Source organism: Hyperolius riggenbachi, chromosome 5 (genome assembly GCF_040937935.1).
Source record: "Hyperolius riggenbachi isolate aHypRig1 chromosome 5, aHypRig1.pri, whole genome shotgun sequence".
Lineage (NCBI taxonomy): Eukaryota > Metazoa > Chordata > Amphibia > Anura > Hyperoliidae > Hyperolius > Hyperolius riggenbachi.
This window is the reverse complement of record NC_090650.1, coordinates 196,121,356-196,134,803: the sequence shown is the minus strand read 5'-3', so window position 1 is coordinate 196,134,803 and position 13,448 is coordinate 196,121,356. Positions and strand designations below refer to the sequence as shown.

At 44.2% G+C, this 13,448-nt stretch overlaps 1 protein-coding gene across 3 annotated transcripts in view; it reads left to right on the top strand.

The window, feature by feature from the left end:
* Positions 1 to 13,448, top strand: part of COBL (cordon-bleu WH2 repeat protein) — a 609,262-nt gene that overhangs the window by 274,817 nt on the left and 320,997 nt on the right. For all 3 annotated transcript variants that reach the window (XM_068236528.1, XM_068236529.1, XM_068236527.1), the window contains one exon: positions 1,230 to 1,440. In XM_068236528.1, the coding sequence (XP_068092629.1) occupies positions 1,230 to 1,440 (211 nt within the window). The remainder of the gene's footprint in view (positions 1 to 1,229; positions 1,441 to 13,448) is intronic.

Sequence of the window (13,448 nt, the reverse complement as noted above, 5' to 3'; positions counted from 1 at the left end):
AACTATAGGGAATGGAAATGGAGAAAGAGTGTATGTTTTCATTTTCTTTTTCTTGCATTTGCCTAAAAAATGCATCAAAATAAAGTAATTACTGAAAACAAGTATCACCCACAAAAAGCTTAATTTGTGGCAAAAAAACAAACAAACGAGATATAGATCATTCAAGTGTGAGAAGTAGTGATAAAGTTATGGCCAAATGAATGGGGGGAGTGCTGACAGGTAAAAATGGCTTTTGGCCTACAGGTAAAATGGCCTGTAGGCTGAAGTGGTTAATAAAATGCCTTTTAAGCCACCAGAAAACAAGAAAAGAGTAAGAATAATTTTGACAGTACTTTTTCACCTGCTTTTTGGTACTTTTTTTAATTGCAGACTGCTGAAAAATTATTTTAAACAGAAGATGACATTTTTTTTCCTAGGAGAAAACTTTTGAGAAAAAGTGAATTGAATAAGGGCCTTAATCTCCATACATAGGTTCAAAAAAAATTTCCTGGAACATTGATTGGTGATCATTCCAGATGACAGGACTTTGAATGACACACTATTTTGCCACTGTCCAGTTCTACGAAGAAAGAAAGAGGAATGACAAGTGGCGGGAAGCACAAGAATTGCTCATATCTCTGCGACTTTTATAGGTTCTTATTGAGAAAAATGATTTCCTACTATTTACATCAAAATACAGGAAGAAATGAGAAATTTCAATAGCAAATAAAAAAAATCCAGAGTAAAGACCAGTGAACCCTGGTTTTTATTTCTGTCTCTAACACCGCTACGCAAATTAGTTTGCATTCAGACTCCTGCCTACAGATAAGTCTAAGTGATAATTAGAGAGACAGACATCTTGACTGACAGATCCAGAGATATTAAAGTCCGTAGGAGAACAGTACACTCTGTGAAAATGTATTTATCGCCTTTATTTGTGTTAGCACTTACACAAATATAAACACACTTCCTGGAAGCTCATTTACACCGGGAAGACACACAATAACTTTACAGGGGATGAGAAAGCAATATTTGAATGATGTTTAAAGATAATTATGAGCTAAAGAAATACGTTTTTGCAAAGTATTTTCTATCACTGATAGAACTAATGAATACTTTTATTTAATTCTTTATTGTATTTTTCTTGACCTGTCTGTCACAGGAGCAGGATTGGTGTAAATAACTCTATTATATTGTGTTTAAGTTCTTGCATTTCAGACTTGCAGATATTTATATTTCTTTTTCTGCAGTAAAGCTGTGATGGACTTATTGGTAGACTTGTGCAGCCAGCATCACTTGAACCCAGCGCAGCATACACTGGAGGCATGTTCCAGAGCATCCCAGCAAACCTTCATGTTAAGGCCAAACACACTCATTGGAACTTTGGATGTTCAGACGGTTTTCCTAAAGGAAAAGGTGACAGAAGTAAAAGTCAGAAAACCAGCTCCCAAGGTTCCTGAGGTTAGTAGAAGGAAAATACTGGTAAAGTATTAATAAGGAAATAAAGTAGCCTGTTCCAAGCAACTGGTAGAATACACCCAAGAAGTTGACAGTATGTTTAGGCCATCAATTCGTTTTAAAACATTTACTTACTAGATGATATTCATTAATTATTTGGGATTTTGAATGTTTTGGGGTTTGTATTTCTTTGCTTATTTGTTCGTTGGACAATTTAGTTTTTATTCCAAGTATGGTTGTTGCCAGCTATCAATTGCAGTGTAATTTTGCATTTTAGTGATTTTTTTCCCCTAAAAACTGTTTGAAGCAGCTGTAACTCCAAGCGCTGTGAAATATTAATTATGACTGACACTCTAGTAGTCAAGCATTGTGCATTGTACCTGACTCTGTTGTAAACCTATCTGATAAGGGATGGTCAGTGAGATGCAAATAAATCTGAGTTAATTTAGGATTATTCAAATTTTGTTTGTAAATGTATCCAGCTTAATAATGGACCAATCAATGGACCAGTAAAGTGGACCACTAGAGTGGACTTTGACTGGTCCATTTAAAGCTGGATTAATTTGCATACACGATTTGCATAATGAGCTCAGAATTACTTGCATTTCATTGACCATTCCTAACAAAGACATGCTGCATATGGTGAAAAACATTCTTCTGAAAATTCCAGTAGGGAATGTTTCTTCAAAACAAGAAGAGAGGACTTGCGTGAGAATTAGTGATATTTTACAGGGCAGGGGTCACGCTTGTCTTTCAGTTTTCTACACTTTTCCGAAAACTGAAAGACAAGTGTGACCCCTGCCTTACAGCAGCTAATGTAATTTATAGAGGAAACTGATAAATTGCGCAACATGTCAGTTTTTTTCTGCACACAAAATCTGCATTCAAGTGTGACCTAGCCGAGATTAGCTCTCTGATGAAGCAGGGCTAGTCTCTGCGAAACAGCTGTCAGACTTGTCTTTCCCCCTACTGCTGTAAGCTTTTTTGTGTCAACCCAGCCACAATAAAGGGTATTTTAGCAGCTGTGCCCATCTCCTTCCTCTCTTCTGCTTTAACTAGATTAGCATGAGTTCTCAGTGGAAATCAGTTTTTCTGTTTACAAAACACGCACGAAAGCTGAAAAGTGTGACCCCTGACTCAGACTTATCACCGCCCAATACTAGAATAACATTACTATCACTGATATTAATGATATGATACTAACCACTATCTCTGGCACCAAAATTACAGCTACACCCTTTTTACATGTACACCTTTGTTAGAGTTTGCATTAACCTCCTTAGCGGTAACCCCGTGCTGGACACGGGGTAAGCCGCCTCGGAGGATATCTCAGCCCCTGGTGGGGCAATTTTCATTCTGCAAAGTGCTGTACTCGCAGCTAGCAGTTTGCTAGCCACGCGTACAGCTTGATCGGCAGAAGAGGGCCCCCCACCAGAGCCCTGCGCTGCCCGGACAAATCACGCCCGGGCAGCGCAGAGGGCTGGATCGGGTGCGCCTGACATCAGGACGCCGGCCGACATCGATGACGTCATTCCGATCGTCGCCATGGCAACAGGAGAAGCCAAACAGGAGATCGCGTTCTATACACAATCTCCTGTTTGCTGTTGTTGCCGGCGGCGATCGGACTAGAGGGACACATGCGCCCTCTAGTGGTGTTTAATGTAGCTACCACTCGGGTAGCTACATGAAACAAAACAAAAATTTACAAAAAAAGTGAAATGCAGCCTCCTTGGCAAAAAAATTTAACTGCCAAGGGGGTTAAGAATTATATGCTGTGGGTAAGGGATGAAACCAACCTGGTCCTTGTGAATTAAGGTGTTCAGGAATTGGTTTAGTCTTGTTACCAGGATGAACGTGAAAATATTGTAAGTGCAATTGAAATGGGAGAGGGTCTGTAGTTTTTGGGGGAGAGTGGGTCACAATCATGTTTTTTAACAATAAATATGATCAGGTCTATGGATGACAGTGATAGTTGAAACTCAGTGGATAAGCCTTTAACCCTCTATAATGAAGTTTAACCCCCCTGGCGGTCTATTAAAAACCGCCAGGGGGCAGCAGAGCAGTTTTTTTTATTTTATTTTTTTTTAAATCATGTAGCGAGCCCAGGGCTCGCTACATGAAAGCCGCTGTGCAGCGGCATCCCCCCGCCTTCTTCGATCGCCTCCGGCGATCTCCGATCAGGAAATCCCGTTCAAAGAACGGGATTTCCTGGAGGGCTTCCCCCGTCGCCATGGCGATGGGCGGTATGACGTCACTGACGTCATCGACGTCGTGACGTCATTGGGAGTCCCGATCAACCCCTCAGCGCTGCCTGGCACTGATTGGCCAGGCAGCGCACGGGGTCTGGGGGGGGGGGGGCGGCGCGGCGAGTGGCGGCGGCTAATCGGCGCGGAGTGGCGGTGATCAGAGTGCACAAGCAGCTAGCAAAGTGCTAGCTGCGTGTTGCAAAAAAAAAAGTTTGCAAATCGGCCCAGCAGAGCCTAAGAAATCCTCCTGCGCGGCATAGCCCGTGCTCAGCACGAGCTTACCACCAGGGAGGTTAAAGTGGAGCAAGATAGGGGCAACTTTTTATTTTGCATTAGAATGCTTTGAGTCTATCTGGACCAGGTGTCTTGAGGGCTTTTACTTAAGTTAAGTGTGTCTGCTATCTCTCCTGAGTTATCAGCTGTATAGCCTTATAGCTTCTGGTAATTTTGGTGAAACCACTTATAAATATGCTGGTTTCCTTGCCATCTGGAGGCTTAATTATCTGTATTGAGTTTATTTATTGCTTGCCTCGTAATTTATCACCTATTCACCTGTCAGGTGTATTAATTTTTTTGGGTGGAAATTAGAAAGGGTCCACCTATGGGCTTTTTCTGCATGGCACGACAAAAACATTAATTCAGACTTTTGTGAGCAACTTTGGTCTACTGGGGATGGTGCAATCATTGGGAAATGCTGTCTATTTTGAGATATGGGGCTCTAATCACTAAGGGCAGGTCGGTAAACTCCTTTTGGTTGGCAAAATACCTCATTCGGTATTTTACACCTTTTTCACTAAATTCACTAAATATTGTCCGCATTAGGCAAAAGTTTGGTAATTTACCGAACAAATATGCCTCAATTCACTAAGCCCTGCTTGGTAAGTGTCACTTACTAGCCATCTAGCATGTCAGCGGTGAGGCAGGGAGCTGCGTATAAAGCCCCATTGTTTTGCAATGGCAAATTGAATCAAATCAATCCCATTCGGACGTGTCGGATTGAATCGAATCAATGAATCGAATCAAATCGGAAAAAAATTGTATGGTGTAGATGGGGCTTAAGACTCAGGGTTTTCCTTCCAGTGCATCTCTGACATCCATTTTGATGTGCTGCAGCCACCAAGGGGAGCTCTTCTGCATGCCAGAATACATATTTTCACATCTAAAGGGATGCAGAAAAGCTCCCCAAAAATGTCACCTTCCTCTGCTCTGATACAGTGAAAGATCCACCAGAATCCCTGTCGCATCAAATCAGCTGAGAAGCAGGGCTGTGTGTCTCTCCCTTTTGGCTGCCTGGCTTTCCTTAAAGGCTGTCTGTCACGTTACCGCTCAGAGAGCATGGAAAAGTAAATTGCCGACTGCTATGAGCTGGCGAAAAATATCAAACACTTTTGCCCAATTTACTGAATAAGTAGAGCTTTGTGAATGGCAATCTCTTGACATTTCCTGAGGAAATTACCGCAAAAGTTTGGAAATTTACCTCACTAGTTGTGAACTCTAATTTTCAGTGCGGTAATAGACTTAGTGAATTGTAATTTGGGAAGGTGATTGTTAAAATCAGCTGTTTACAGCATTACCAAATGCGGTAATGCTTTGTGAATAAAGCTCATGCTCTTGGATGCTACAGATTTATTGGATAACATTTATGCCTCTGATGAAATCATCTGTGAGATGTGAAATATACATCAGTCATTAAACAGAAGGGATATTGATATGTATCTTGGAGCAATAACCATGTTTGTTAAGTAATGTATGAGCTGTGTCTGGAATTGAATGTTCTATTCTTAACCTAAAGGTCAAAGTTATATTTTATTGGAGTGATGTTTCATCTGTTTTGTCCATTTAAACCTCTAATGTTGTATGATTAATGTACATGCTTTTAAAATGTATCTGAACTGATATATGAAATGATGAGACAAACACTGGTACATATAGTGCTAAGCAGGGCCGGATTTGTGGGCAGGCCACCGAGGCCCAGGACTAGGGCGGAGCCAAGGTAGGGGCGGGTTAAGAAACTGGTGGCAGTGTCCCAATGGCCGCCCAGTCACTTTGCAGCCACCCACTCCTTTCCTCTGCACACAAAAGCATGTCTGTGTGTGCAGGCTGCAGCTGCAGCGGACTGGGGGGCAGTCCCCTCTGCTCACCTCCTGAGCCCAGATGCATTCCGTCCGCGGCCGCCCGCCCTGCATTAAATTTGCACTGTATGGCTAGCAGGCAGCGGGCGGCAGGCTGGAAGGGCAAGGGTCGCGCTGCGCGCACAGATAGATGTCAGGGTGATCAGCTGCTCCTCTCCCCCCCTCTGCGCTGTAAACATGAGAGCTGGCAAGGCTGGATTGTGTACATCAAAGTCAGCAGCCTATCGCGCAGCTCGGGGGGAGTGGCCGCGCCCCCAAGCCACGCGATTGGCTGCTGACCGTGCTGTGCACAATCCAGCCTTGCCACCTCATTGGCTGCTGTTCGGCATGTGACACGTGGCGGCAGTGGGGGACAAATTTAACATCTTTCCCGACGACTTATGGGTGGACAACAAGGCAGCGAAGATGGTAGGGAAGGCAGCCAGCTTTGAGAAGCAGACACAGCCAGGCAGGCAACTCGCATCATGGTGCCTGGCTGCAGTTCCCCCTAACAGTTCCTGGGAGCTATATATCGCTGCTGGTGCTGTGCAGATGAGCCACCAGCCAGGCAGCGCCAGTGGTATAAGAACAAAAGCTCCACACAGGTATTAACATATAAAAGTCCTTTCACCCTGACCTGTAACACAGTCAAGTTCGGTAGCTTCAATATACTGTACCTAAGATAAGATGATTTACTGTTTTTTTGCTGTTGAATGTTTCTCATCCTACCCTACCTGATTTATTGCCCATTCTTAGTCATTCCACTTGTGTAATGGCTCCTTCCCTCTTCCACATTTTTCGCTTTTCTTCCCGTCACATTCTCCCTCTCTTGTTCTTTATTTCTGTTCTTTTTAGCTGCCCTCTTCCTCATCTTGTTCCCTTTCTCTTTTAATCTCCCATCCTGTGCTCTCCCCCTCTTTTTCTTCCTTCCCCTCTTGTCCCTTTCCTCTTTCTCTTTTATGCACTTTAACTGTCCTCACAGGAGCTCACAATCTAATCCCTATTGCAGTCTAATGTTACTATATTATTTTAAAACATTTATTCGGTGCTGATATCTGCAGCACTTCACAGAGTACATAGTCATGTCACTGACTGTCCTCAGAGGAGCTCACAGTCTAATCCTACCATAGTTATAGTCTAATGTCCTACCATGTCCATATTATTATTATGTATTTATATAGCACTGACATATTCTGCAGCACTATACACGGTGCATAGTCATGTCACTGACTGTCCTCCTCAAAATCTATTCCGTACCATAGCCATAGTCTTAAATCCTATGATATTATTATTGCAGCACTTTACAGAGTACATAGTGAAGTCACTGACTGTCCTCAGAGGAGCTCACAATCTAATCCTACCATAGTCATAGTCTAATGTCCTACCATCTTAAAATTATGCATTTATATAGCACTGACAACTTTTGCAGCACTTTACAGAGTACATAGTCATGTTACTGACTGTCCTCAGAGGAGCTCACAACCTAATCCTACCATAGTCCTAGTCTAATGTCTTACCATATTATTATTATGTATATATATAGCACTGACATCTTCTGCAGCACTATACAGAATACAGTCATGTCACTGACTGTCCTCAGAGGAGCTCACAATCTAATCCTACCATAGTCATAGTCAAATGTCCTACCATATTATTATGTATTTATATAGCCCTGACATCTTCTGCAGCACTTTACAGAGTACATAGTCATGTCACTGACTGCCCTCAGTGGAGCTCGCAAATGGTGATGGAATATTGTGGGTGGTGAGGGGCGGTTTCCTGACTGCTGGCCTAGGGCGGTAAAAAGTACAAATCCGGCCCTGGTGCTAAGCCTACTTATGCCTGGTACACACCATGCAATTTCCCGTCAGATAGATAGGTGTAATGAATAGCGGAGATGCCGCTGCATGGGAAAGCGGCAGGGCGGCCATCTCCGTGTTCCAGCCGCCGGCTTATGCCGCGCGGCTACATGCTGCTGGTTCGCCTGGTCCTTCTAGTGCACACAGGTTGAGAGCTACGCCAGGCGACAGGACCTTTATGCTAATAGAAGGGTAGTCAGCTGATCATACTGATCATACCGATCATACCAGCTATCTTCCGGATTTGCTGAGTGACTGGGGCGGCGCTGTGGAGCGCTCTGGGTATATTTAGGACTTGCCTGTCAGTTGCAAGTTGTCTGCTGTTGCGAAAATTTACGTGTGAGCACTCAGACCCCAGTCAGATCTTACAGTGTGTTAGAACCAGCCGGAGCTGGGAATTCACAGTCAGATTCCGGTGTTTACCTTTAAAGTATTATTGCATTGTTAGACTAGTTCCCAGGTGTTGAGATCAAGGACCTCACACCTAAGACTAGAAGATTGCTACATTGCTACTGTTTATCTGTTAGACTAGTTCCCAGGTGTTGAGACCAAGGACCTCACACCTAAGACTAGGAGATTGCTACTTTGCTACTGATCATCTATTAGACTAGTTTCCAGGTGTTGAGACCAAGGACCTCACACCTAAGACTAGGAGATTGCTACATTGCTACTGTTTATCTGTTAGACTAGTTCCCAGGTGTTGAGACCAAGGACCTCACACCTAAGACTAGGATTGATATTTATATTCTGTTACCTGTTATGATCTCTGGTTTTCCTGACCACTCTCCTGCTCACTGATTCGGTACCTCCGCCTATCTGATTACCTGCTGCCGACATTGCCTGTACCCGGATACCGAATCAGTCTTCCGTCTCTGTACTTTATCTGTCCGTGTGTTGCCGACTCTGCTTGTCTGACCTTTCTGACTGTCACCCAACCCTTGGGTGATCAGCCTTACTGTACTATCTGTGACACTTGCTCTTCAGGTGTTCATCAGCTGCAAGCTCAGGCTTATGGTTACTTGCTCCTCAGGAGGCCATCCTGCAGCTCGGCCAGTGGTCTCTATCCCTTAGGAGTCCACTGGCTGCAGTACAGTCTGATTCCCTGCCCTCAGGGAATCACTGGTTGCAGTACAGTCTGATTCCCTGCTCCTCAGGGAGTCCCTGGCTGCAGTCCGATCATATCTCTCATTACACCAGTTATCACTCTTGCAGTCCAGTCAGTGGGCCCTGCCCCTCAGGTGTCCACTGGCTGCAGTACCATCCGATTCCCTGCTCCTCAGGGAATCCTCGGCTGCAGTACTGTCTGTATTACCTCCATCTCAGGAGATCATCTTGCAGCACAGTCAATGGGAACCTGCCTCTCAGGGGTCCACTGCCTGCAGTGCAGTCTGATTCCCTGCTCCTCAGGGAATCCTTGGCTGCAGTAGTGTCTGTATCTCCCACTTCTCGGGAGATAACTTTTCCGTTTACTGTTGCACCAAACACAATATCACATTGGGTGTCCTGTGTCTAGCTATACTAGTATTATTGGTGATTCTGCAGATCACCACATAATCAGGTATAGCATCTGTATTGTTGGTGATACTGCAGATCACCAATAATCAGAAGAGATCTGTGTTGCTGACACCAATCGTTACAATAGGTCGAATAGATTATTTCTGACAGATCTGATCGGATTTCCGATCGTTTTTCTGATCAATTTGCTTTCCACTTCTATGGAAATCAATCAGAGAAACTATCATAAATTAGATCGCACCTGTCGGAAATTATCTATTCGACCCAGCTATCTGATGGGAAATTGCATGGTATGTGCCAGCCTTAAGAAACTTCCTGTGTCCACTTTTTTTTCTGCACTCAAAGAGTGAAGAGAATAGTGTTATCTGTATGCAAATGAAGCATTTGAAAAGCAAGTGAAATGCAGCAGAGCTGTTCTAAAGAGTACATAAAAGTACATTAGTTTTATCTGGATGAGCAAAGACTGCTGGTAATAAAAGAGAGCTGGAAAGTTGAAATGTTCACTATTTCTTTCTGTTGGCAGCAGAAAGCCCCTGATTGTACCTCTTACTGAAATGCCTGCAGTGCAAACTTCAGAGATCAAAATTAACCCATTAAATTGAAAATAGGAATATGAGACTGTAGGAAAGTTCTAAATATTCTTGCTGCTCCATATAAATTAATTCTCTTGTAAGGTTATTTTTAGCGTCAGTTAGCTTTAAAGAGACTCTAACAAAATGTTCAGCCTTATTTCTTCTATCCTATAAGATCCTATACCTGTTCTAATGTGGTCTGGATTACTGCAGCCTTTTGTAGTTGCACTGTCTCTGTAATATATGTAATCTTCTTTTCTTTGTCAAGCTTTGTCGACCCAGGGAGGAATGGGCTGCCTCTGTTGTAATGAATACAAGTTATAAACCCCCCTGCAGGCTCTGTGTGCTTTGTTTACTCCTCACAGTGTGAGGCTGAGGGGGGAGGAAGCTGCCTGTCACATGCTGAGAAACTGTGAGAATCCTAGACTGGAGTGCAGATAATTCACTATGTAATAACAACTTGTAGTATATACAATATATCTATCTATCTATCTATCTATCTTTATCAATCTATCTATCTATCTATCTATCTATATATATATATATATATATATATACACACACACACACACATATATACATACACGCATTAGTGTGTGTGTGTGTGTGTGTGTGTGTGTGTGTGTGTGTGTGTGTGTGTGTGTGTGTGTGTGTGTGTGTATACACACACACACACACACACACACACACACACACAAGCATTACTTCCTGGTTTGCGGCTATGTTTTTTTATTATAAACACTGCCTAAAACTGGCGATTAAAAGCCAAGATCGCGGCAGGGAGCGGCAGAAACGGCAAAGAGGGATCCAGGAGATCACAGTGACTCCATTGGTATGTTTTTTATTGTACAAATCGGACAGTACAGATTCTCTTCAATATGTACAATAATCAAAAGGATATCAGCGCTCAAGTACAAAGTACAAAATAGAATACAAAAAACAAACAAACAAACAAAGCAGCAGCCAAAGTCCAGCAATTCCAGCAATGCTTTAAGAAAAGTTCAATAAAAAAACGTCGGCGCTTGTTGTTTATCAAAAAGCCTTCCACCATCACCAATAAAATCAAAGATCACGCTTACCAGAGGGACATAGACCTTGATTACAGGGTCTATGTATCGCTTAATTGGGCCTGCAGCTGATCTCTCTCCTGCTTGGCCTCCCCCACATTAGCAAGTACTGTGTCCGTCCCCGTACAGCAAATTCCAGCAGTTTCAATGAATATAGAATATAATAAAACAAATTTAAGCGTATCTCTCTATTGCCATAGTAGTTTAATAATCATAAAATCCAGAAAATAAGGCATAAAATACTCACATAAGGGCCCTTTTTACAGACGGACACAGTACTTGCTAATGTGGGGGAGACCAAGCAGGAGAGAGACCAGCTGCAGGCCCATTTAAAGGAGTCATCAGGCAAAATGTTACAAAACGAGTGCTACTTACTGGGAGCTTCCTCCAGCTCCAAGCTCCCAGGACGTCCCTCGCCGCAGCTCTGCAGCCAGCCATTCGCCGGAGCTCCGACCCGGTCCCCGGCGATGACGTCAGAGCGACCTCGCTGCGCCTGTGCGAGTGGCGCTGTCAATCACCGCCACGTGGGCCGGAGTGGACTGCGCAGATGCAGTAGTTCTGCGCCTGCGCAGTCCGCTCCGGCCCACGTGGCGGTGATTGACAGCCACCGCAAGGTCACTCTGACGTCATCGCCGAGGACCGGGTCGGAGCTCCGGCGAACGGCTGGCTGCAGAGCTGCGACGAGGGGCGTCCTGGGAGCTTAGAGCTGGAGGAAGCCCCCGGTAAGTAGCACTCATTTTGCAACATGTTGCCTGAGGACTCCTTTAAGCGATACATAGACCCTGTAATCAAGGTCTATGTCCCTCTGGTAAGGGTGATCTTTGATTTTATTGGTGATGGTGGAAGGCTTTTTGATAAACAACAAGCGCCGACGGTTTTTGATTGATCTCTTTAATATGTACTTGGCTGTCAGTTGTATCATTTGTACATTGTATTGTATGTGTACCAAGCAATATATTATCATTACACATTAACTAAAAACTCCCCACTAATTACATGTTGCAATTGTTAGTTTGCTTCCATGAATTAATCTGATTGTCATTCATTGTATATGAGCATCTTAAAGTGAACCTTAAAGTGAACCTAAAGTCACCCGAAAAAAATGAGATTAACTCACCTGGGGCTTCCCTCAGCCCCCTGCAGACGATCGGTGCCCTCGCAGCTCCGCTCCGATGTCCCAGGACCCGCCGGCGAGCACTTCCGGTTTGGCCGTCACCGGCCGACAGGCATGGGAACGCGAGTGATTGTTCGCGTTCCCAGCCTGTATATCGCCCCCTATGCTGCTATTGCGACCTCCTGGCCACAATAGCAGCATAGGGGGCGATATACAGGCTGGGAACGCGAACAATCACTCGCGTTCCCATCCCTGTCGGCCGGTGACGGCGAAACCGGAAGTGCTCTCCGGCGGGTCCTGGGACATTAGAGCGGAGCTGCGAGGGCACCGATCGTCTGCAGGGGGCTGAGGGAAGCCCCAGGTGAGTTAATCTCATTTTTTTCGGGGGACTTTATGTTCACTTTAAGCCAGGAAAAAAAAACGAGTTTTACTCACCTGGGGCTTCTACCAGCCCCCTGCAGCAGTCCTGTGCCCTCGCAGCCACTCACTCATCCTCTGGTCCCCCGCTGCCAGCTAGTTTCATTTTTGCCGACAGGCCCGTCAGGACTGGCCATGCGTAGCTTTCTCCGCATTCCCGACTGTAATTAGCGCTTTTGCGGGCCGCAACGCGTACAAAAATACGCGTTGTCGCATATCTATGCGTGCGTAATGCGGCAATGCGTATTTTTGTATGCGTTGCACAATTACAGTCGGGAATGCGGAAAAAGCTACGCATGGCCAGTCCTGACGGGCCTGTCGGCAAAAACGAAACTAGCTGGCACCGGGGGACCAGAGGATGAGTGAGTGGCTGCGAGGGCACAGGACTGCTGCAGGGGGCTGGTAGAAGCCCCAGGTGAGTAAAACTCATTTTTTTTCCTGGCTTAAGTTTCCCTTTAAGGTCTTTTAAAGGCCATCTGTAGGCAGAAATAAACCGCCACGTGGCGATAAAAGCAGATTCCCTCCTTCATAGTATAGGTCCTTCTGGCCCTGCTGGGCCTCTTCCTCGTTTTCAGATGCACTAAATTATAGCAAAGTCAAAGTACTAACATTATTTAAAATTTTACATAAATACTCCTTTCTTCAGGTTTTCCCCTTCACCCTTTCCATGTTGCCTTGAGGGAGATCAGGGTGCTGGAGTTTCTAGTTCTCCCGTACTGGTTGAGAAAGTGGCCTAGAAGTCATGTGACACAGATTTCAATTTGAAAAAAATAAAAATTTGACCAACTTTATAAAAGGCCATTGTAGAATAGAAGTGGAGGTGAGGCACTATATTTTCACAACAATTGCTATTGCAATTTTTTTCAGGGTGTGCAATTTATTTGATCTTCCCAAATCCGCAAATAGGTGTTAGAAACAATGACTAATGATTGTAGCCTATGTGTTCTTCATTTAGAGATGATAGGCTAATTACATTATGCCCAGATTAAAGGAAAGTTGAAGGCTTTCAGATAGACAGATATTAGGAAAATGACATTAGCAATGATGTTAGTTCACATAAGTTTAATTCTTTCTGTGACAGCGCTAATGGTCAAACCCAGGAGCAGAAAT